We start from the raw sequence: 26,487 nt of genomic DNA, 5'->3' as shown, positions 1-26,487 counted from the left end.
ATATCAATCTGACCCTTACCTCCTATATAGTCCTTTATTTCTTTCTATCATCCACATATCTTTCTAACAAACCCTTAAACATCCCCAATGTATCTGCCTCTCCCACCACCTCTGGCAGGGCATTCCACACACACACCACTCTGTGTATGTAATTTACCTCTGACTACTACTACTGCTACTATTACGACTACTCAGGCCTAGGGGGCTGGTGTCAGGCACAATGACGGACTCTCCACTTCTCCCTCTCCCTCATTACCTCTGACAATCCCCCTATACTTTCCTCCAATCACCTTAAAATTCTGCCCCCTATTAGCCATTTCCAGCCTCTGTCTATCCACTCAATCTATGCCTCTTGTCATCTTGTACTCCTCTATCACTTCTCAATGTCCTTCACTCTGAAGAGAAAAACCTTAGCTTCCTTAATATATCCTCATAAGACATACCCTCTAGTTCAGACAGTATCCTGGTAAGTCTCTTCTGCATCCTCTCTGAAGTATTCACATCTTTCCTATAATAAGATAGAGGAAGATTCCAATCTTACCAATTCCCACCCATCTTGCCAGGTGTCTCTCATCCTAAAGGTAACACAAAGGACTGAAGTCATTGCCGCTGACTCGCCCACTCGTCTGCTTCCCAGAGCTCAGTCTGGGTTCAGGGGAACACTCAGTTCCTGTACCTCCTGTGTTTAGAGGTGATCTTCTGCACACCACTATTGTAACAAGTAGTTCTTTGAGTTACTGTCACCTTCCTGTCAGCTTGAACTTGTCTGTCTATTCTCCTCTGACCATTTTTATTAACAAGGTGTTTTTGCCTACAGAACTGCTGCTCGCTGGATTTCCTTTTTGTTTTTCCACACCATTTTCTGTAAACTGTGTGTGAACAGCGACTGTGTGTGAAAATCCCAGGAAATCTGCTGTTTCTGAGATATTCAAACCACTGAATCAGGCACCAACATTTATTGCATAGTCAAAGTCACTTTGTTCACATTTCTTCCCCATTCTGATATTTAGTCTGAACAACAGCTGGACCTCTTGACCATGTCTGCATGCTTTTACGCATCGATTTGGCTGATCAGATATTTGCATAACCAAGCAGGTGTACTGGTGTACCTAATAAAGTGCCACTGTTTGTTCGTTCAAGTCACTAAGCTTGAACCCAAACCAGAAGCAAAAGTTCTACAGATGATCCTCCCCCTAAAGGAACCCCATTTACTTCTTTCAAAATTTCTAGGTGAAGATTCAGGATTCATGATGACATTAAAGAGCAGTGATTCATAGTGTCCCAGTTGGCATTCCTTACCTAATCAACATCACTAAAATCAGATCCACGGGCCGTGTATCTCATTGTTATTTATTAACCTTTGCTGCTTTTATTTCAGTTTGGAAATTAATACATCCCCAAAAAGGATGTGAGTTATGGTGAAATGATTCTGGGAAGTCTAATAGTTGTGTGTTTCTTCTTAGAAAACTGGCCATTGTGATGCCCCTGATTCCATCTGATAGGTGTCAATAGAGTTCAACCTCATTCTTGCTGGCATTTATGTCCCCGGTTTGACCTCACTTTCGTTGCAGGCTGGCATTCTCTTTGTTCCTCCTTATCACTCAATGGCCTCTTTCTCCTTGGTGCAGCTGGATGTCTTGTTCATGCAACAAACTGGGTTAAAAAGGTTTTTAATTTCTGTTGTATTCACAGTTCGCTTCCCCCTCACAGCCAAAGGAAGATGAGATGATTGGTATTGTGTATCACTGACCACTTAGATAAAGGAGGTATCATTTACTGTTACTGTATTGTCAAATAGTCTTTTCCTTGACTATTTGTTAAATGGTACTTAGGACATTACATGTTAAATAAATATTTGTACAAATCCTCAATCCACCAGTCCACTTCCCAATTCCTTCTATCCACTCTGGTGATTATCATGTCCCAGATTCCCTAGGTCTTGCTGTTTGTTCCAGTGCTATTGTCACTGATTGGCTAGATTTCCCTGTTGATCCTTGTGTTTAATACGTCCCTGATTCACTACATCTCCTTGTTCGCTCTTGTGTTTATTGGGTTCTTGATTCCCTGCATTCCATCCTGGTGTGTGCAATTTCCCTGACCTCTGTAGCCAGTGTAAATTCCTTTCTCAACTTGTCTCCCTCCTGATTTCTTCCACTTGAAACTGCTCAATTTTTCCTGAGCTTGCATGGGAAAGATTAATGGATGGAAGAGTACAGAAGGGCTATTCTCCAGATGTGGATTGATGGGACTTGGCAGAAAACAGTTCAGCATTAACTAGATGGGCTGAAGGGCCTGTATGCGCTTGTAGGGTTCTATGACTAGAATGCACAATTTTATGGTGTGTCAAAAATATCAAGAAAAGTGATTTAATATTAACAATGTATACTGACATTACACTATAGTGTAATAAATGGATTTCCCTGCAGGCATAGCAATTCAGGCATTAGGGTTTCAATAATTCTCAGATCTCTAGGGAGCTGTGTTCATCCATTAAGATTAATGGTACAAGACAGAAAGATATTCTTTGCAGTTCTATGCCAGCTTCCCTGGTCTAAACTATTGGAATGGTGTATTCCCGTCACCTTCTCAGTCATCTTGTCAAATCCAAAGCTTCCATATTTTGATCCTTTCCTGTTAATTCCTCTTCAAATCACATCATATACTATGGAGGCTATTTGGCCGTATTCCCTGTGATGATTGAACAATCGGTCCTATCGTTCCCACGCACCTCTGCTTGTTCCTCAGGGAGTGAAGGGGGTTTTCCTTTGCATACGTTAAACTACTTGGACCTGCTTTCATGGGTTCTCTGCAATTCATGGGATGTCCCATGAAGGAGATTGTCATCAGTAGTACGGAGGGTGTGGAGGAGGTTTTGTGCCAAACGGATACACCCGCTGGGCACATGGAATCCAACTGTTCCAAGAAGTTGAACATCTCCTCCTGCCCTCAGGACAGCAACCAAAGAAATGAGACAGCAACGTTTAACAGCAAATAGTCCCACAACTCAGCTCAGTCTTTGGCTGATCCAGGATGAACCTGGGGTCTCTCAGATCATTGCTTACAGTGCAAGAGGCAGACAGAGTTAAGTGAGAGATGTTCTGATCGGGAAGGCAAGGAGAGAACAAGGAGAACATCTTGGGCTTTGACACTGGTACCAGGAGGCCCAAGGATTTAGTTTAACAGAAATTACTTATCAACTATGATCAAGAATGCAGAGTGGTATCAGGAGCAAGGACAGCCTCCCAGAGGCACTTAAGTTAAATGCTGCAGAGCTTGGGAGAAGAGTGGTGGGACAGAGTAGACCTCCTGTGTGAGCAGTTTTGGCCTTCTTAGCGAAGAAAGGATGTACTGGCATTAGAGAGAGTCCAGAGGAGATTCATGGGAATGAACCAGGCAATGAAAGGCTTTATATATAAGGAACGTCTGATGGCTCTGGCTCTCTACCAACGGACAAGGAGAATCTCATTAAAACCTATCAAATACCAGACAAGATGGACGTGAAGAGGATGTTTCCCTTTGTAGGAGAATCAAGGACCACAACCTCAAAATGAAAGCATGTCCCTTTAGAACGGAGATGAGGAGAAATTCCTTTGTCAGAGGGCAGTGAATCTGTAAGGATTCAGAGCTGAGAAGGACAAGTTGTGGGGTATATTTGCAGTAGAGATTGATAGGTTCTTGCTTGGTAAAGGGGTTAACGGCTGGGGAGAAGGCGGGAGAATGAGGTTAAAATAAAATCATCTATGATTGAGTGTTGGAGCTGACATGATGCTGTAATTCTTCTCCTATATTTTATGATCTTATGGATCCTTGGATGCTGTCTTTCATTTAACATCATTGGTCAAAGCAAGCACTCATGAAATCACAGCATTTTACAATATCTTGAGGGTGGGGGGAGGCATTGGGACTAAAGTGTCTGTGGCAGCAATGCAGTTAACACCACTTCCTCTAAAGTTGTTTTCTTGTCAGTTACTTACCAATTCCCTATTTGAAAATCACAGTTGGACCTCACTATTGTTCTTCCAGACCTTAGTAATTCACTGAGTGACATACATCTTCACCCAACAGTACAGACCAGCTCTCCATTCGCCCACATTGTCTTACCTCATCATTCACCACAACATGCTTAAGACCCTCCAATCCCTCCTGGTGGAATGGAATGGGATTGTCATGGAATACTTCCCAGCTCCTCGCTTGCTGCTGCCAGAAGATAACTGCGAAGCCTCAAGGAAAGGTGGGAAACTTGAGAACTTGCTTCAGCCAATCACAGCAAAGGGCAGGGATCTACACCCAGTGGCCATTTTATTACATACAGGAGTGGAGCCCATTATGGCCTTCTGCTGCTGTAGCCCGTTCACCTCAAAGTTCAAAGCATTGTGCATTCAGAGATGTCCTTCTGCACATCACTGTTGTAACATGTGATTATTTAGGTTAGTCACCTTCCTTTCAGCTTCAACTAGTTTGGCCATTCTCCTCCGACTTCGCTCATTAACAAGGCATTTTTCCTCACAAAAAAGCCACTCACTGGATTTTTTTTTGTTTTGCACATGTTCCTCTGTGAACTCTAGGGACTGTTGTGCGTGAAAATCCCAGGAGATCAGCAGTTTCTGAGATACTCAAATCACCCCATCTGGCACCAACAATCATTCCATGGTCAAAGCCACTTAGATCACATTTCCTCCCTATTCTGATGTTTGGTCTGACAAGCAACTGAACCTTTTGACTATGTCTTCATGCTTTTACGCATTGAGTTGCTACCACATGATTGGCTAATTTAGATATTTTCATTAACGTGCAGGTGTACTGGTATACCTAATAAAGTGGCCACTGAGTGTATCATTAAAGCAACATTCACACAGTGAAGGTGGACATCATCTAGTCACTGAAAACCCGTGAGCTGCTAGAGTTTCATTCACTGGAACAAAATCAAATTGCTGGAGGAACTTCTGGTTAGCCAGCATCTGTTGTGGGAAATGGACATTTGACAGTTCAGGTCAAGGCAGTGGGGAGGTAGTCAGTATAAAGGAGTGAGCGGAAGAGTCAGAGCAAGGGTTGGCAGTTGATAGGTAGATCCAGATGAGGAGGGGTAATAGGCAGATTGAGGAGTGGAGATTGGAGAGGGTGACGGAGGATGAGAGGTGCTAGCTGGAGACAACAAAGGATGATGGAATCAGGAGGGGAGGGAAGGTGGAGCACAGAGCCAAATAAGGGGGGGGGGGGGAGGACAAATGGAAACAGTGTGGCCAGGGGACCCGTCAGGAAGACTGTGTGAGCAATGAACAAATAGAGAAGGGGAGAGAAACAGCATGCGGGGTAGGCGTAGAAGGAACTGGATAGATGGGAAGGACAGAGACATGAATTTCAGATAATCTGGTCCCCCTCTCTGTTGGTTCTATCTCTGCTCCTGATCTATTCAGTTCCTTCTACACCCGCCGCAGCACCTGCCCTCACCCAGCTCCCATTTCAATGCTTCTTTCTCTGGCTCTGCCCACGTCCCCACTGCTCCCATCCAGCCTCCTCACCTCGCTAGTTTCGTTCCTTTCCCATCCCATCAGATTTCACCATCGTCAATACTTTGCTGCCTCCACTTATCACCTCCCAGCCTCTGTCACAACTCCCACCCTTCCCTCCTCCACCTGCCTTCACTCTCCTTACCTAAATGCTTGCCACTCCACTCCCCTCACCTCTTTGTACTGAATCTATCCCCTCTTTTACTCCAGATGAAAGGTTTCAAACTGAAAAGCTCACTGTCCATTTAAGATTATAAAACCATAAAATATAGGAGAAGAATTAGGCCATTTGGCCCATTGAGTCTGCTGCATCATTCCATCATTGCCGATTTATTATCCCTCTCAACCCCATTCCCCGGTAACCTTTGACACCCTGACTAACCAAAAACGTATCAAGCTCTGTTTTAATATACCCAATGACTTGGGCTCCTCAACCATCTGTGGTAATGAATTCCACAAATTCACCACCCTCTGGATAAAGAAATTCCTCCTCATTGGTCTCCACAGATGCCGCCTGACCTGTTGTATTCCAGATTCCAGCATCTGCAGTCTCTCGTGTCTCTTTATATTCACTGGTCTCTCCCCAGTGTCTCCTTGTCTTAATGACTCCACTGATCTGCCATAAAACTGTAAGCAGTTACCAATGACTATTCTTTAAAAAAAACACTTTATTTACATTAATTACAGCAACACAGACTAACTCACAAGTTATCTACTTATTAAAAACTTTTTATACATTGAACATAATATCCAGTTTTGTCACACACATAGTTTTTACCCTGTTCTGGAGGAGTTGGAGGGAGGAGCTGTGTGTGACTGGAGGGTGGAACAGGAACGTGAGGGAGGAAGAGTCAGGGAACGTGCAGCGGTGGAGATTAGGTGCTGATTTTGATCCTCATAGCGATGATGTTGTGGAGTCTACGATCTCTCGCCCATTGCACACAGTCGGTACGTAGTGGACAGCAGAAACTGGAAGGAGAAACATTGACAGGCTTAGCTCAGTGTTAGATGTTCTGTTGGCTATGACGCAATGCAGTCAGGACCCAACAGGAGCAGGACCAGAAATGTGAGCACAGTGGGCGTGTGCTTTGATTTCGGGGACACTGTCATCCCTGGTTCCATCACCTACTTTCATGAGGACATCCTTGCATGCTCCTCGTTTAACCAGCCCACTCTTGGAGCTGCTGGAGTAGGGATAACAGGAGTCTCATCTGCCCCAGGGAAGTGCCTCAAATGTAGGTTGAATAACTTAAAGAGAGGATAGATACATGGACACCTGAGGACAACAAATGTACCACAGCAATTTGGAGGTAGTTTTGGAAGTACTTGCATGGGGTTCTGAATAGATTTATCCCATTGAGACAGGGTAAGGATGGTAGGGTGAAGGAACCATGGTTGACAAGAGATGTGGAACATCTAGTCAAGAAGAAGAAAACATACTTACAGTAGGTTTAGAAAGCAAAGATCAGACAGGGCTCTTGAGAGTCATGAGGTAACCATGAAAGAGCTTAAGGGACTTAGGAGAGCCAGAAGGAGACGTGAGTAGGCCTTGGTGAGTAGGATTATGGGAAACCCCAAAGCATTCTACATGTAGATGAAGAACAAGAGGATAACTAGAGCGACGGTAGGACCAATCAGAGATAAAAGAAGAAATATGTGCCTGCAGTTGGAGGAGGGAGGGAAGTTCCTTAATAAGTACTTTGCTTCAGCCTCTACTAAATTGGAGAAAGACCAATTTTTAAAAGAAATTATTTAAATTAGAAGAAATACGGCATGGAATAGGCCATTCTGACCCTTCGAGCCACAGAGCCCAGCAATCCCCGATGTAATTCCAGCGTAATCTTACAATGACCAATAAACCTACCAACTGGTACCTCTTTGGACTGTGGGAGGAAACCGGAACACCCGGAGGAAACCCGTGCGGTCACAGGCAGGGGCAGGAATTGAACCCAGGTCGCCTGTACTGGAAAGTGTTGTGCTAACCATTATGCTACTGTGCCACCCCCTAATATCTTTCTGATACAATTTTGACAGCATCAGAAAGGATCTGGCAAATGTAGATTGAGACAGGTTGTTTTCAGGCAAAGGTAAGCGTTTGGTAAGTGGGAGGGATATTAAAGGTGAAACTTTGAGAGTACAGAGCCTGCATGGGGAGGGAACGTCAACTCACACCATGAGAGGCCTGCGTCAGGCATTTCCATACCTTAAAAGGCGCAGATTGGAAGTCTGTGTGGGGCGCCACTCCTCACACAGACTAGAGCAATGTGTGGTTAAGTGCCTTGCTCAAGGACACAAACACGCTGCCACAGCTGAGGCTTGAACTAGTGACCTTGAGATAACTAGACGAATGCCTTAACCACTTTGCTACGTGCCCAACACAAATAAAAGGCAAGGCTAACATGTTTAGGGAACCTTTTGGTTTAGAAGAAATATTGAGTTGCTGATTAAGAAGAAGAAGGAGTGCATAGCAGATATAGACAGGAAGGAACAAATGAGGTGCTTGAGCAGAATAGGAAATACAAGAGAACACTTAAGCAGGAAACAGGAGGGCTAAGATAAGACATGACGTTGCTCTAGTCCATGTCTATCCAAATACTTAAATATCCAATCCCTTAGCATACATACCTTCCAATAACTTATCCACTACTGATGTTAGCCTTATTGGCCTATAAATTCCCAGTTTAGTCTTAGAACTTTTCTTAACAATGGAACAACATTAACTGTCTTCCAATCTTCCATCACCTCACCTATTGCAAAGGGCATTTTAAATAGCTCTGCCAAGAGCCCCTGCAATTTCTGCAGTAACCTCCCACAGGTCTCAGGGAACATCTTGTCAGACCCTAGGAATTTATCCACCCTAATTTGGCTCAAGATAGCAAACACCTCTTCCTCTGTAATCCGTATAGGGTCCATGAACTCGCTGCTGCTTGGCATCACTTCAATAGGCTCGGTGGCCATCTCACAAGTAAATTAAGAAGCAAAATATCCATTTAAGATCTCCCTCACCCTTCTTCTTTTTATAAACCAGGCCCTCAATATCTCTTGATCTTGGAGGTGGAGCTAAGTAGTTATGGCGCCCAACAGCAACTCCTTTGCTTGCATCTTCAAAAGCAGTTCTATTTCCATCTTTAATATCTCTATTTTTCCCTTTCAGGATTCTTTTGAAGACCCTGACCTGGAGTTACACGCTGACTACGGTTCTTTGCGGGAATGGGATCCACTCTCAGGGTTCCACAATCAGCCGCTATTCGGCACGTCAAAGTCTCGGCCTAACATTTCGGTACGGATTCAGAAGCCTGAGATCTCGAGTAACTGAAGACGGGCGGATCAAGGGTCTGTGTCACCACAGGAGACCGGTGTGTCATTGGGGGAGTCGGAATATCTGCTGCGTGCCTGGGGATCCGGGACCTTTGCGATCTTCAGGCACAGAGCTCAAAAAAAGTGACATAATGGACTTTCAACATCGTAAACCAGCGAGTTGTTATGTCTCCCAGCTTGTTGGAAAATGGAGTCACCTCTTTCTCCCTTATTAGGAGAGAGAGAGCCTGCAGCATGTTGAATTATTGGGTGAACAATGTAGACTTTGGGGTAACTGCAAGTCTGTGTCTTTGCTATTGCTTGGTTCACACTTGAGTGCTGGTAGCAGATGCACTTTATTTTTGCCGGTGGGGGGAGGGGGGATTGTTGCTCGCTGCCGCTTACACGTGGGAGGGAAGGGAGTTGGTCGGGGGGACTTTGGGGTCCTAACATTTAACTGTCATTCATTCTTGGGGCACTCATCTGTTTTCATGGATGTTTGTGAAGAAAAAGCATTTCAGGATGTATACTGTATACATTTCTCCGACATCAAATTGAACCTTTGAACCAAAGTTCCCTAAACCTGTTATCCTTGTCTTTTATTTCACCAGGAACATACAAGCTTTGTACTCTCAAAATTTCACTTTTGTAAGCCTCCCACTTACTTTGGCAGAAACAACCTGTCCCATTCCACACTTGCCAGGTCCTCTCTTATACCATCAAAATCGGCCCTTCTTCAATTCAGAATCTCAACCCAAGGACCATATCTATCCTTTTCCTTGAAACTAATGGCATTATGATCACTAGATACAAAGTGTTAACTGACACAAAATTTTGTTAGCAGCTCTGTCTGATTCCCTAATGGGAGTTCTACTCTCCACACTCTCCAATCGGGACCTCTATGTTCCTGAAGACATTTTACAAGCTCTGTCCCACCCAGCCCTTTTACAGTATGGGAGACCCAGTCAATGTATGCAAAGTTAAAATCACTAAGTATCACAACTTTGTTTCTCACAAAAGTCTATCATCTCACCTCAAATTTGCTCCTGTAAATCCTGCTGACTGTTGGCTGATCTATAATATAATCCCATTAATGTGGTCATCCCATTCTTATTCCTCATTTCCACCCATATACGTACCCTCAGTAGACGAGTTCTCCAGTCTGTCCTGTCATGACATTTTCCCTAACTAGCAATGCCACCCCTCCCCCTTTAAACTCTCCTGCTCTGCCATGTCTAAAATAACTGAACCCTGGAATACTGAGCTGCCAGTCCTCCACCCAAGTCCCACTAATGGCTACAATGTCATAATTCCATCTGTTGATCCATGCCCCTAGCTCATCTGCCTTTCCTACAATACTTACTGCATTGAAATATACAGAACTCAGACTGTGCTCAACCTTTCAATTCCTGACTTTGTATGTAGGCTTAAGAACATCTTTCCCCACGACCACTCCCCTATCTGATCTGGCACTCTAGTTTCCATCCTCCTGCAATTCCAGTTTAAACCCTCCCATGCAGCACTAGCAAATCTTCCCAGAAGGACGTTAGTCCCCCTCCAGTTCAGGTGCAAAATGTCCCTTCTGTACAGGTTCTACCTTCCCTGGAAGAGAGCACAATGAACCAAAAATATGAAGCCCTCCCTCTTGCATTCATCTCCTTAGTCATGTGTTAAACTGCATGATCTTCCTACTTGGGTGACAGATGTCATTCCTTTGATCACGAAAGGGAGTAAAGATAACCCTGCCAATTATAAGCCAGTGAGTCTTACTTCAGTTGTAGGCAAGCTATTGGAGAGAATTCTTAGGGACAGGATTTACGGGCATTCAGAGAAGCATTTGGGATAGTCTGCACGGCTTTATGAGAGGTCAGGTCATGCCTTATGAGCCTGATTGATTCCTTCAAGGTAGTGACAGAACAAGCTGATGAAGATGGAGCAGTAGGTGTGATGTATATGGATTTTAGTAATGCAATCAACAAGGTTCCCCATTCAGAAAGTCAAGGATCCAGGCCAACTTGGCCGAGTGAATTCAGAATTGGCTTGCCCACAGAAGGCAGAGGATGGCTGTAGATGGAGTGTATTCTGCCTGCAAGTCAGTGACCACTGGTGTTCCGCAGGGATCTGTTCTGGGACCCCTGCTCTTTATGATTCTTATGAACAACTTGGATGAGGGAGTGGAAGGATGAGTTGGTAAATGTGCAGATGACATGATGGTTGATGGTGTTGTGGGATAGTGTTGAAAATTGTTGTAAGTTACAATGGAACATTGATAAGATGCAGGCTAACAAGTTCAGTCCAGAAGCATGTGAATTGATTCTCTTTGGACGGTCAAAGTTGAAGGCAGATTACAGAATTAATGGTGGGATTCTTAGTAGAGTAGAGAAACCACGGGATCTTGGGGTCCATGTCCTTCGATTCTTCAAAGTTGTCATGCAAGTTGATAAGGTGGATATGAAGTGTGTTGGCATTCATTAGTGAGTGAAGAGAGCGAGATAATGTAGCAGCTCTGTAAAACCCTGATAAGAACTCGCATGGAATATTGGGTTCAGTTCTGGTCATCTCATTATGGGAAGGATAGGGAAGTTTTAGAGAGGGTGCAGAAGAAAGAGCAGTAGATGTAATGTATATGGATTTCAGCAAGGCATTTGATAAGGTACCCCATGCAAGGCTTATTGAGAAAGTAAGGAGGCATGGGATCCAAGGAGACATTGCTTTGTGGATCCAGAACTGCCTTGCCCACAGAAAGCAAAAAGTGGTTGTAGATGGGTCATATTCTGCATGGAGGTTGGTGACCAGTGGTGTACCTCAGGGTTCTGTTCTGGGACCCTTACTCTTTGTGATTTTTATAAATGACCTGGATGAGGAAGTGGAGGGATGGGTTAGTAAGTTTGCTGATGACCCGAAGGTTGGAGGTGTTGTGGATAGTGTGGAGGGTTGTCAGAGGTTACAGCGGGACATTGATAGGATGCAAAACTGGGCTGAGAAGTGTCAGATGGGGCTTAACCCAGATAAGTGTGAAGTGGCTCATTTTGGTAGGTCAAATACAATGGCAGAATATGGTATTAATGGTAGGATTCTTGGCAATATGGAGGATCAGAGGGATCTTGGGGTCTGAGTCCATAGGACGCTCAAAGCAGCTGCGCAGGTTGACTCTGTGGTTAAGAAGGTTTATTGGTCTTCATCAATTGTGGAATTGAATTTAGGAGCCGAGAGGTAACATTGTGGCTATATAGGACCCTGGTCAGACCCCACTTGGAGTACTGTGCTCTGTTCTGATCACCTCACTACAGGAAGGATGTGGAAGCCATAGAAAGGGTGCAGAGGAGATTTACAAAGATGTTGCCTGGATTGGGGAGCATGCCTGATGAAAACAGGTTGAGTGAACTCGGCCTTTGTCCTTGGAGCGAAGTAGGATGAGAGGTGACATGATAGAGGTGTATAAGATGATGAGAGGCATTGATCATGTGGATAGTCAGAGGCTTTTTCCGAGGGCTGAAATGGATGCCACAAGAGGACACAAATTTAAGGTGCTTGGGAGTAGACAATAGACAATAGACAATAGGTGCAGAAGTAGACCATTCGGCCCTTTGAGCCTGCACCGCCATTCTGAGATCATGGCTGATCATCTACTATCAATACCCGGTTCTTGTCTTGTCCCCATAACCCTTGATTCCCCTATCCATAAGATACCTATCTAGCTCCTTCTTGAAAGCATCCAGAGAATTGGCCTCCACTGCCTTCTGAGGCAGCGCGTACCACACCTCCACAACTCTCTGGGAGAAGAAGTTCCTCCTCAACTCTGTCCTAAATGACCTACCCCTTATTCTTAAACCATACCCTCTGGTACTGGACTCTCCCAGCATCTGGAACATATTTCCTGCCTCTATCTTGTCCAATCCCTTAATAATCTTATATGTCTCAATCAGAACCCCCCTCAATCTCCTTAATTCCAGCGTGTACAAGCCCAGTCTCTTTAACCTCTCTGCGTAAGAGTCCGGACATCCCAGGAATTAACCTAGTGAACCTACACTGCACCTCCTCCACAGCCAGGATGTCCTTCCTTAACCCTGGAGACCAAAACTGCACACAATACTCCAGGTGTGGTGTCACCAGGGCCCTGTACAAATGCAAAAGGATTTCCTTGCTCTTGTACTCAATTCCCTTTGTAATAAAGGCCAACATTCCATTAGCCTTCTTCACTGCCTGCTGCACTTGCTCATTCACCTTCAGAGACTGATGAACAAGTACTCCTAGATCTCTTTGTATTTCTCCCTTACCTAACTCCACGCCGTTCAGATAATAATTTGCCTTCCTGTTCTTGCTCCCAAAGTGAATAACCTCACACTTGATTCACATTAAACACCATCTGCCAAGTCACCTTGAATTCTCCTAACATCCTCATCACATGTCACACTGCCACCCAGCTTAGTATCATCAGCAAACTTGCTGATGTTATTCACAATGCCTTCCTCTAAATCATTGATGTAAATCGTAAACAGCTGTGGTCCCAATACCGAGCCCTGTGGCACCCCACTAGTCACCACCTGCCATTCCGAGAAACACCCATTCACTGCCACCCTTTGCTTTCTATCTGCCAACCAGTTTTCTATCCATGTCAATATCCTCCCCCCAATGCCATGAGCTCTGATTTTACCCACCAATCTCCTTATCGAACGCCTTCTGAAAGTCAAGGTACACCACATCCACTGGATCTCCCGCGTCTATCTTCCTGGTTACATCCTCGAAAAACTCCAATAGATTAGTCAAGCGTGATTTGCCCTTAGTAAATCCATGCTGGCTCGGCCCAATCTTATCACTGCTATCAAGATATGCCGCTATTTCATCTTTAATAATGGACTCTAGCATCTTCCCCACTACTGATGTTAGGCTAACAGGGTGATAGTTCTCTGTTTTCTCCCTCCCTCCTCTCTTAAAAAGTGGGATAACATTAGCAATTTGCCAATCCTCAGGAACTGATCCTGAATCTAAGGAACATTGGAAAATGATCACCAATGCATCCGCAATTTCTAGAGCCACCTCCTTTAGTACCCTAGGATGCAGACCATCTGGACCTGGGGATTTGTTAGCCTTCAGTCCCATCAGTCTACTCATCACCGTTTCCTTCCTAATGTCAATCTGTTTCAGTTCCTCTATGTTACCCTATGTCCTTGGCCCATCCATACATCTGGGAGATTGCTTGTGTCTTCCCTAGTGAAGATAGATCCAAAGTACTTATTAAATTCGTCTGCCACTTCTCTGTTTCCCACAACAATTTCTCCCAATTCATTCTTCAAGGGCCCAACATTGTTCTTAACTATCTTCCTTCTCTTCACATACCTAAAAAAACTTTTGCTATCCTCCTTTATATTCCTAGCTAGTTTGCGTTCATACCTCATTTTTTCTCCCCGTATTGCCTTTTCAGTTAAGTTCTGTTGCTCCTTAAAAATTTCCCAATCATCCATCTTCCCACTCACCTTAGCTCTGTTATACTTCTTCTTTTTTAATGCTATGCTATCTCTGACTTCCTTTGTCAACCACTGTGGCCACTTTCCCCCCTTTCAATCCTTCCTTCTCCGGGGGATGAACTGATTTTGCACCTCGTGCATTATTCCCAAGAGTACCTGCCATTGCTGTTCCACTGTCTTTTCTGCTAGGATATCCGACCAGTCAACTTTGGCCAGCTCCTCCCTCATGGCTCCATAGTCTCCTTTGTTCAACTGCAATACTGACACTTCTGATCTGCCCTTATCCCTCTCAACTTGCAGATAAAAACTTATCATATTATGGTCACTACCTCCTAATGGCTCCTTTACTTCAAGATCACTTATCAAATCCTGTTCATTGCACAACACTAAATCCAGAATAGCCTTATCCCTGGTCAGCTCTCCTACAAGCTGCTCCAAAAATGCATCCCGTAGGCACCCTACAAACTCCCTATCCTGGGGTCCAGTACCAACCTGATTTTCCCAGTTAACCTGCATGTTGAAATCCCCCATAACTACTGCGACATTTCCTTTGCCACATGCCATTGTTAACTCCCTATTCAACTTGCACCCAATATCCATGCTACTGTTTGGGGGCCTGTAGATAACACCTATTAGGGTCTTTCTGCCCTTACTGTTCCTCAGTTCTATCCACACTGACTCTACTTCTCCTGATTCTCTGTCCCCCCTTGCAAGGGACTGAATCTCATTCCTCACCAACAGGGCCACCCCACCCCCTCTGCCCACCTTTCTGTCCCTTCAATAGCACGTATACCCTTGTATATTCAATTCCCAGGTCTGATCCCCCTGCAGCCATGTCTCCGTTATCCCAACAACATCGTAGTTACCCATTCGCACCTGAGCTTCAAGCTCATCCGCATTATTTCTGATACTTCGTGCATTCAGATGTAGAATTTTTAACCCATTTCTCCTCTCTCTGTTTAAATCGCTGCCTATTGTGCATAACCCAGCTCCCCGAACTCTCACTGGGCTATACGCCCCTTGAATTTTGTTGTCCTTCTTAAATTTACTTACTCTTTCTGCACATTTAACTCCATGCTCCGTCAGACCATCCCTCTGCACATGTATCCTCCTTATCACTCATTCCGCCTCACCTTTCTCTACTTCACACTTAATATTCCGGAACCCTGTAATCCCCATCTGTCCTTTATACTTCATCTCGCTATCTTCTCTCACATTCTGGATTCCTGCCCCCTGCAAATTTAGTTTAAACTCCCCCCCAAGCAGCACCAGCAAACTTTCCTGCAAGAATGTTAGTACCCCTCCAGTTCAGGTGTAAACCGTCCTGTCGGAACAGATCCCACTTCCCTGGAACAAAGCCCAATTATCTAAAAACCTGAAGCCCTCCATCCTGCACCATCCTCTCAGCCACGTATTGATCTGTATAATCCTTCTGTTCCTCGCCTCACTCGCACGTAGCACAGGTAGCAATCCTGAGATTGTTACCCTGGAGGTCCTGCCCTTCAGCTTCGCACCTAACTCCCTGAACTCACTACACAGGACCCCCTCACTCTTCCTACCCGCATCATTGGTCCCTACATGGACCACAACATCTGGATTCTTGCCCTCCCTCTCGAGAATAACCTGCGCCCGATCTGAGATGTCCCGGACCCCGGCACCAGGGAGGCAACATACCATCCGAGACTCCCGATCTCCCCCACAAAATCTCCTATCTGCCCCCCTGACTATAGAATCCCCTATCACTACCGCTGTCCTTTCTTCCCTCCTGTAGGGAGTAGGTACAGAGGAGATGTCAGGGGTAAGTTTTTCTAACACAGAAAGTGCTGAGTGCGTGGAATGGGCTGCCGGCAACAGTGTTGGAGACGGATATGATAGAATCTGTTAAGAGACTTATGGATTGGTACAGGGAGCTTAGAAAAATAGAGGCTATGGATAATCCTAGTAATTTCTAAGGTAGGGACATGGTCGGCACAACTTTGTGGGCCAAAGGGCCTGTATTGTGCTGTAGACTTTCTATGTTTCTATGCTTCTAATTACAGGGGGATTTTGAACAGTTTAGTAAGTCAGGCAACAAATGGCAAATGGCTTTCACTTTGAATAAGTGTGAGGTATTGCATTTGGGAAATCAAAACAGGGCAAGAGTTTCACAGTAAAGGGAAGGGCCACAAGGGGTGCTACAAAACAGAGGGACAAGGAGTATGGGTATGAGGCTCCAGTACTGTTAGAGGTTGACAGGGAGGTGAAGAAGATATTTAACATAATAACCTTCTTCATTCTGGGCATTGACTATAGCAGTTGAGATGTTACGTTGTGGTTGTACAAGACATTGGTGAGGCTGACCCTAGATTATTGTATCACCCTGTTATGAGAATGTTGCCAGGGATCTTTGGCCTGAATTATCAGGAGAGATCAGGCAGGCTACAACTTTACTCCTTGGAGCACGGGGACTGAGGGATCATCTCATGAGGGCCATAGAGAGGGGAAACGTGTACTGTCTTTTTTTCCACAGAGAGCAAATCAAATCTGGGAGGGCTTCAGTTTTAGGAGAAAGATTTAAAAAGGACCTGGAACGTCATTTCTTCATAAAGAAATGGTGCATCTATGGTAAGGGCTGCCAGAAGGAAGGAGACACAGGTACAATGACAACATTTAAATGATATTTGCACAGGTACATAGATGGGAAAGGGTAAAAGGCTATGGGCCAAACACAGGCAAATAGCTGGTCAGCTGGTTGTCTTGGTCAGCATGGGCATTTTGCCAAAGGGCCTGTTTCCATGCTCTGATACTCTCTGACTCCATGTGAGGGCTTTAAGCTGCCGTTAATTAGTGTGGAGTCTGAGTACATGCTGTTCTCCCCACTCCCCTCTTGGCCAGACTCCGTGATGGGGGCACATAAGAGAGCAGATTACTCACCATGGGAGTGGATGGTTCCTGGGCCAGTCACGCTGAAACGACTGGTTGCCACCCGGTGAGTGACCACGTTTTTCTGGGGCTGGAAGAGGATAATATGGATCTTGGGAGCAAACAGGCAGCCTAACACAACGGAGCCACTCAGACTGACAGAGATGCACATGGTGGTGGTCTGGACCTGTGAGGAGAGAGGAGACAGCGTCAGATTGTTAAAAGCATCTGTCCCTTTTCAAAGCCACCTACTGACTGCACGAGACATGAGTAAAACAGAAACTGTTGGAGGAACTCAGCAGGTCAGGCAGAACCTCCCTCCACAGTTGACCCATATGATCACAGGACAGACCCAATCTCTAGCCTTGGTTGCATGGATGGGCAGTGAAGATTTTCTGAAAGATACACCAACTGTTCTCAGTGTTTTTCTCCCAACTAACCCCCACCACCTCATTTAAGCAGTCTTTTATTTAATTTGCTGTGTACTTGAATCTGGGGTCTGTTGGATTGGGGTGTAGAATTGTTATTTTTGTCGTTTACCTTTCCTGTGCTTGTTTATACTTTATATAATCATCTCTATACATGTCCAGTGAAATTTCCAGTAATTACATTACAGTTGCTTCCGTATTTATCCAGAAACTCCATAGTTTTCAGTAGCAGATATCACGATACTTGAATCTGATGATTTTATAAGTTAATCGTTATCACTGGAATTTCGTTATCTCTAGTCTGAATACATGAATCTGATCCCATGGCTGCCCTTCTCCTACCTGCGTACAGGCAGAGGCTAAAGAGCAAAGCTCCAGAGATTAGGACAACAAAGAGGTAGTCACAGGGGCAGCGGAGCCGTTTCGGGATTGCTTTGAGTCAGTGGACTGGCCATGTTCAAGCATTCATCTGTGGATCTGAATGAATACACCATGGTTGACACTGACTTTATTAAAACAGTTGTAGATGAATGTGTCCCCACAAAATCATTTAGAGTCTTCCCCAATCAGAAGCCCTGGATGAACCATGAGATCCACTATCTGCTGAGAGCCAGATCAAAGGCATTCAAATCTGGTGACCAAAAATGTTACAAGATGTGCAGGAACAATCTCCAGAAAGCCACCTCACTGGTGAAGCGGCAATTCCATACTAAGCCTGAATCAGTGAAGGATACTCAACAGTTGTGGCAGGGCTTGCACATTATAGCCTCTTATAAATTAAAATCAAGTGACATAGGCAACAGCAGGGCTTTGCTTCCAGACGAGCTCAATGCCTTCCATGCTCACTTTGACCATCAAACCATCACGACCTCTTACAGCCCCCGATGGCCTCAATACCTCCTTGTGCAATTGGATCCTCAGTTTCCTCATTTGCAGACCCCAGTCAGTTCGGATCGGCAACATCTCCACCATCTCCATCAGCACAGGTGCACCACAAGGCTGTGTGCTTAGCCCCCTGTTCTACTCGCTTTACACTTATGACTATGTAGCTAAGCACAGCTTCAATGCTATATTCAAGTTTGCTGAGGACACCACTACTGACAAAGCAGCATATAGGAGGGAGATTGAAAATTTGGCTGAGTGGTGCCATATCAACAACCTTTAGACCCAGAAGCTGATTATTGATTCCTGGGGGAGGAAACCAGTCCTCATTGGAGAAGTGGATGTGAAGAGGGTTAGTAACTTTCAGATCCTCTGTGTTACTATTTCAGAGAATCTGTCCTGGGCCCGGCATTTAAGTACAATTATGAAGAAAGCACAGCAGCACCTCTCCTTCCTTAGGAGTTTGCGAAGATTTGGCATGACATCTAAAACTTTGACAATCTTCTACAGATGTGTAGTGGAGTATAGTGACTGGCTTTATCACAGCCTGATTTGGAAACACCAATGCCCTTAAATGGAAAAGCCTACAAAAAGTAGTGGATATAGCTCACACGAGGAATTCTGCAGAAGCTGGAAATTCAAGCAACACACATAAAAGTTGCTGGTGAACGCAGCAGGCCAGGCAGCACCTCTAGGAAGAGGTACAGTCGACGTTTCAGGCTGAGACCTCTTCCTAGAGATGCTACCTGGCCTGCTGCGTTCACCAGCAACTTTGATGGATATAGCTCAGTCCATCACGGGTAAAGCCCTCCCTACTAATGAGCACATCTGCACAAAACTTCGTTGTAGGAAAGCAGCATCCATCATCACCACTACCCAAAACATGCTTTCTGCTCGCTGCTGCCATCAAGAAGAAGGTACAGGAGTCTCAGGTTCAGGAACAGTTATTACCCCTCAACCATCATGCTCTTGAGCCAAAGGGGATAACTTCCCTGCCGCACTTTTAAAGACCCTTCATCTCATGTTCTTGACATTTATCTATTTGTTTGTTTGTTTGTTTTTGTATTTGCAGAGTTTGTTGTCATTTGCACACTGGTTGAACAGCGAAGTTGGTGTGTGTTTTACTAATTCCATTATAGTTATTATTCTATTATGGATTCATTGCGTATGCTCACAAGAAAATGAATCTCAGGGTTGTATATAGTGACATACTTGACATACATTTCCTTTGAACTTTTGGCTTTTCTTTCTCATCTCAGCTTTCTGTTGGTCATTTGCTCTTATAACATTTAATAAAATGGCCATAAGGATTAAGTTTTGTGCCACATTCTTGACTTTCAAAGAACATTTGATAGTAAAATTATCAGGATCCCACAGGTCTGTCAAATAGACTACAGCGTTACCATAATGCATCAGTGCCCACTCTTAATAGGTCATTATGTGCCTGTGGACGTGAAAGGCATTTAGCATAAACCGGCAGTGGTTATTATTTAACCTTCTCCTTGACCTGTGTGCCTGGGCCTTCAGCATGTTCCCAAGGCAGCTGAGGATGGTCGAGGAACACCAGCATTGCCAATGATGCCCCATGCAAGTACAAGTTAAAAAAGACAAATCTGAGTTATTTTACTTCTTTTACCCTGAAGTCAGAAACACAGAGACCAAGCAGCATGTGATGCAAGAGAATGTAAAGCAAGTGTTGCTGGTTTGTTACATTACAGACTAACAGTTAGTCTGCCAGCAAACCCTACTGAAAATCAAATGCTGCAGATGCCAGAAACCTGAAATAAAAACAGAAGCTGCTGGAAACAACCAGCAAGTCAGATCAAAAATAAACTACTGGAAGACCTCAAAAGGTCAGGCAACATCCTCCTGTTAGACTGTTTGAGGTAACATTTTTTATTCTTTCTTACTTCTCATTTAATATTTGTATATCTGTGCATTTGTAATGCTGCTGTGACATTGTAATTTCCTTTGGGATCATAAAGTATCTATCTGAGGGATGGTTTATGTTTGGAAACAAGATCCAGTATATGGACTTTCCTCTTGTCCCTCCATTAGCTCAGCTTCTCTTTCTACGGCTGCTGCCTGACCTGCTGTTTACAGCATTTTGAGCAAAAACTGTTCAATGATCATAAAAGAATGAGATCAAAGAAAAGCAATCTCTGATAATCAGAGAAATGCAGGTTGATTTTAAAATGGTAGTTAAATTGGGGTCCATGTGCAAAGATCCTTCAAAGTTGCTGTGCAAGTTGATAGAGTTGTTAAGAAGACTATGGTGTATTGGCCTTCATTAGTTGAGAAACGGAGTTCGAAAGACAGGAGGTAATGATGCAGATCTATAAAACTCTGGTTAAACCACACTTGGAACATTGTGTTCAGCTCCAGGAAGGAGGTGGGAGCTTTAGACAAGCTGTGCAGATTTACCAGGATGCTGACTAGATTAGAGAGCATGTTTTATGAAGATAGGCTGAGCAAGTTCAGGCTTTTCTCTCTGGAGTGAAGGAGAGTGAGAGGTGACTTGATCAAGGTGATCAAGATGATAAGTGTGGATAGCCAGAGACTTTTCACTAGGGCAGAAATGACTAATATGAGGGGCATTAATTTTATGGTGATTAGAAGAATGTATGGGGGGGGATGCAGAGGTAGGGTTTTCACACAGAGAGTGGTGGTTATGGTACAGGCAGATATATTAGGGGCATCCTTAGATAGGCACATAGATGATAGCAAAATGGTGGGTGTAGGAGTGTCGGCAAAAATTGACACGAGTGTAGTTAGTTCTAACATATACTTTATTCCAACAGCAAACAAATGGTGATGTCATATATAAATACGAGAAAAACCCTGCCCCCAAAACGTAATAACATGCAACGTAACATGTAACATACGGAGCAAAGTTAACCCTTAACAGTCTGGGTGAATTCTGTCTAATGAAATTAAGAAGTCTCTACAAGTGCCCCCCCAGATTTCACCCTAGCAGACAAGGTCAGTCGAGCAGGGGCCCGCAAAACTTGGCCAAACCTATTCCTGCCTTCATGGGCAGGTGCCGGGGAGGAAGAGCAGTCAATGTCAGAAGGTCTGGAGGTGGGAGGCCAGCGTCTCTGTGGGGGATGTGCCACTTCCACTGGAGAGTCCAGGTCCAAACGGGTAGACTTGAGACCAACCGTCCAGGATACCTCCAAAGTCGAGTGTAAAAAACTTATCCCCTGCTCCCAACTCGCGGAATGGGCTGCATTAAGGCAGCCGCAGGGGACATGGGACCATGGGACCATGGGACCATAGATGTTGAGAGGAACTCTCCCGGCACCCGCAGGGGACATGGGACCATAGATGTTGAGAGGAACTCTCCCGGCACCCGCAGGGGACATGGGACCATGGATGTTGAGAGGAACTCTCCCGGCAGCCGCAGGGGACATGGGACCATGGGACCATGGGACCATAGATGTTGAGAGGAACTCTTCCGGCACCCGCAGGGGACATGGGACCATAGATGTTGAGAGGAACTCTCCCGGCACCCGCAGGGGACATGGGACCATAGATGTTGAGAGGAACTCTCCCGGCACCCGTAGGGGACATGGGACCATAGATGTTGAGAGGAACTCTCCCGGCACCCGCAGGGGACATGGGACCATGGATGTTGAAAGGAACTCTCCCGGCACCCGCAGGGGACATGGGACCATGGGACCATGGGACCATAGATGTTGAGAGGAACTCTCCCGGCACCCGCAGGGAACATGGGACCATGGGACCATGGGACCATAGATGTTGAGAGGAACTCTCCCGGCACCCGCAGGGGACATGGGACCATAGATGTTGAGAGGAACTCTCCCGGCACCCGCAGGGGACATGAGACCATGGGACCATGGGACCATAGATGTTGAGAGGAACTCTCCCGGCACCCGCAGGGGACATGGGACCATGGATGTTGAGAGGAACTCTCCCGGCACCCGCAGGGGACATGGGACCATGGATGTTGAGAGGAACTCTCCCGGCACCCGCAGGGGACATGGGACCATGGATGTTGAGAGGAACTCTCCCGGCAGCCGCAGGGGACATGGGACCATGGGACCATGGGACCATAGATGTTGAGAGGAACTCTCCCGGCACCCGCAGGGGACATGGGACCATAGATGTTGAGAGGAACTCTCCCGGCACCCGCAGGGGACATGGGACCATGGATGTTGAGAGGAACTCTCCCGGCAGCCGCAGGGGACATGGGACCATGGGACCATGGGACCATAGATGTTGAGAGGAACTCTCCCGGCACCCGCAGGGGACATGGGACCATAGATGTTGAGAGGAACTCTCCCGGCACCCGCAGGGGACATGGGACCATAGATGTTGAGAGGAACTCTCCCGGCACCCGCAGGGGACATGGGACCATGGGACCATAGATGTTGAGAGGAACTCTCCCGGCACCCGCAGGGGACATGGGACCATAGATGTTGAGAGGAACTCTCCCGGCACCCGCAGGGGACATGGGACCATGGATGTTGAGAGGAACTCTCCCGGCACCCGCAGGGGACATGAGACCATGGGACCATGGGACCATAGATGTTGAGAGGAACTCTCCCGGCACCCGCAGGGGACATGGGACCATGGATGTTGAGAGGAACTCTCCCGGCACCCGCAGGGGACATGGGACCATGGATGTTGAGAGGAACTCTCCCGGCAGCTGCAGGGGACATGGGACCATGGGACCATGGGACCATAGATGTTGAGAGGAACTCTCCCGGCACCCGCAGGGGACATGGGACCATAGATGTTGAGAGGAACTCTCCCGGCACCCGCAGGGGACATGAGACCATGGGACCATGGGACCATAGATGTTGAGAGGAACTCTCCCGGCACCCGCAGGGGACATGGGACCATAGATGTTGAGAGGAACTCTCCCGGCACCCGCAGGGGACATGGGACCGTAGATGTTGAGAGGAACTCTCCCGGCACCCGCAGGGGACATGGGACCGTAGATGTTGAGAGGAACTCTCCCGGCACCCGCAGGGGACATGGGACCGTAGATGTTGAGAGGAACTCTCCCGGCACCCGCAGGGGCCATGGGACCGTAGATGTTGAGAGGAACTCTCCCGGCACCCGCAGGGGACATGGGACCGTAGATGTTGAGAGGAACTCTCCCGGCACTCGCAGGGGTTGCCCAGAGATGAGCTCCGCAGAAGAGGGCCTTAGGGTCCGTCCCCAGGCCCAACATCAGCCATGGCAGCCTGTCCACCCACAACCGTCATTGAGGCATCCATCGAACGGTGAAACCGCTCAGACAGACTGTTGGCCTGAGGGAGATAAGCCGTGGTCCGGTGCAGTTTGACCCCGAGATCACGGGCAACCACACACCAAAGCTCGTGAACTGCCTTCCTCAGTCTGACGGGACGCCGAACCGAGCGATTCACGAGCCAACGAATGCTCGCGCACTTCCGCGGCTGAAATGGATGACAGTGGCACTGTCTCAGCTAACGTGTGATCCGATCAACGATAGTAAGGAGGTGGGGTGAGGTGAGGGATGGGGGCAACGGGCCAACCAAATCCACATTCAGTCGGGGACAGGGAAAGGAACCTTTGGTGTGTTGATGCCCCTCGTCCGAATAAGCACCAGCCTAGTCCCCGATGTCCTTCTAAGTCTGTGCCCCACAAACTTTTCCGTCACCAGTTTCTGCGATACCCTCCAGCCCAGGTGAGAAAACTCGTGGGCTGCATCGAAAACGCGCTGCCGCCAGCTCCCGTTGACAAATCACACAGTAATGAAACTCCGCTGTCACCAAAAGTAACATCCACCAACGTCAACCCTGCGTCTGCTCGCTCGGGTCCGAAACCTGGTCTGCCGCCACTGGAGCGTAGTCCGCGCCCAAATGGACAGCACCAGTGAAGGCAGTCAGTCACCAGGTTACGCTTCCCCACGACATGCTGGATGTCCGTAGTGCACTCTGAAATAAAAGAAAGATGGCGCTGCTGTCGAACAGACCGAGGTTCAGAGACATTAGCCATGCTGAATGTTAGGGGCTTATGATCCACAAAAGCCGTGAAAGGACCGCCCTCTAGGAGAAAAGGAACATGCCACACAGCCAAGTACAAGCCGAGAAGCTCACAGTCAAACAGGGGCGAAGCTGACGGCTAAAACAGGCAAGAGGCTGCCAAACGCCGTTGACCTACTGCTCATGCACTGTGCTGATCGCACAGTCTGACGTGTCCGTGATGAGAATGGTCTGCGCATTGGGGAGGGGGTGCGCTAGTAGCATTGCATTAGATAATGCCTGCTTAGTGTCCGGGAATGCCTTGGACCTTTCCTCCGTCCAGTCCACGACGTGCTTGGCCGCCTTTCCCTTAAGGGCCTCATAGAGGGGGCGAATGAGCTGAGCCGCTTTGGGGACAAAACAGTGATAAAAGTTCATCAGGCCCCAAAACTCCTGCAGGGCATTAATGGTCACTGGCCGAGGGAAGCTCTTAACGGCTTCAAATTTAGCCAGTGGGGAACTGCCCCTGCTGCACTGACACGGCATCCAAGGAAATCAGTCACTTTGCCGGGTTGACGTTAAGTCCGTGCTGACTAAGGTGTTCGAAGAGGGTTCTCAAGTGTAAGAGCTGTTCATCCCTAAAAGAGCTGGCTACCAAAATGTCACCTAGGTAAGCAAACAGGAATGGCAAATCCCTGAGAACACTGTCCATGAGGCGCTGAAAGGTCTGGGCTGCGTTCTTCAGCCCGAATGGCATTCGAAGGAACTCAAACAAACCAAACAGTGTAATAACAGCGGTTTTAGGAACGTCACTTGGGTAGACAGGGAGCTGGTGATGACCACAAACGAGGTCCACCTTTGGGAAAATAACTTTCCCTGCCAGGTGGGCAGAGAAATCCTGGACCAGCGGGATTGGGTATCGGTCAGGGGGTGTAGTGTTGTTGAGGCAGCAGTAATCGTCACATGGACGCCACCTGTCCCCACCTCCCACCCCCAGTTTTTGCACAATGTGGGGAAGGGAAGCCCATAGACTGCTGGACCGCCTGATGATGCCCAGGCAGTCAGATTCAGCCTTGGCGATGGCTAGCTTCTCCAGGTCGAGGCGCCTAGCGCGGATATGAACGTGCGGGCCGGTGGTGAGGAGGAGAAGGTGGGCTTGGTCAGGTCCGTGATCTCAGTGAGGAGGTGGAGGAGATCGTCGGAGGTGGAAAGGACACTGGACAACTTTGCAGTGCCGCTGGAACTCGGTGTGCTAGAGAGGGAGTAGGAAGTCTCCGCGTTGACAAGGCGTCTGTTCTGGACCTTAATGAGAAGGATGTTGGTGCAGAGAAAGTCGGCCCCAGCAGGGATGTAGACAACGAAGCCAACACAAAATCCTAGCAGAACTTCTGCCCGCCGAATTACAGTGCCATCTCGCACTTACCAAAAGTCCAGATGGAGCTGTCGTTGGAAGTCTCGAGATACGGTCTATATTCCCCAGTTCATATGTCTAATTTAGACGTGAGCAGGCGCTCAACTGGGCAACCGTGTCACAGAGGAAATGGCACCCAGACACAAAGTCTGTAACAAACAACAAACTGCCTGACCTGCCAACGCCCATAGCAGCTAATGGGTGCCAGCCGGTTTCCATTTCCTGACTCCTTGAACCCGCAGGGTGGGCAGCACTTCTTAGCTCTCGGCCCAAACCTTGGGTGGTAGAAACACAGGGTAGGAGACAGTCGTTGAGCTGTGCTGATTGTCTCATGTTCAGGTAACGCGAGGCAGTGAAATCGTCCAGCCACATGGTCACACAGGCCCCCTTGGTGACAGAAGGCACACTGCCAGCCTCTCTCGCTACAGGCTTTGAGGGGGACAGCCAGCTACAGCCGACTGCACCTCGCTTGGTAGTTGCTGCAGGAAAAGCTCTCTGAATTTGAAATACGGCTGATGTCCGCCTGGGAGGGATAACATGTGGTCCATCAACTCCGACGGATGACGGCTTGGAGTCGTCTAAGCCGGGTAGTGAGAGGAGCTGACGAGAGCGCTCAGACTCGGAAAGTTCGAAAGTCTC

At 46.9% G+C, this 26,487-nt stretch overlaps 1 protein-coding gene across 3 annotated transcripts in view; it reads right to left on the bottom strand.

Moving 5' to 3' along the window:
• Positions 1-6,177: 6,177 nt before the first annotated feature.
• The window catches only part of grm2a (glutamate receptor, metabotropic 2a), a 73,149-nt gene continuing 52,839 nt past the window's right edge, over positions 6,178-26,487 (bottom strand). For all 3 annotated transcript variants that reach the window (XM_063067775.1, XM_063067774.1, XM_063067776.1), the window contains 2 exons: positions 17,183-17,357; positions 6,178-6,476 (listed from right to left, as the gene is read on the bottom strand). In XM_063067775.1, the coding sequence (XP_062923845.1) occupies positions 6,403-6,476; positions 17,183-17,357 (249 nt within the window). In that variant the 3' untranslated portion in view covers positions 6,178-6,402. The remainder of the gene's footprint in view (positions 6,477-17,182; positions 17,358-26,487) is intronic.

This window comes from Mobula hypostoma, chromosome 15 (assembly GCF_963921235.1).
Source record: "Mobula hypostoma chromosome 15, sMobHyp1.1, whole genome shotgun sequence".
In the NCBI taxonomy this organism is placed as follows: Eukaryota; Metazoa; Chordata; class Chondrichthyes; order Myliobatiformes; family Myliobatidae; genus Mobula; species Mobula hypostoma.
This window is presented reverse-complemented; position numbering and strand designations above follow the sequence as displayed.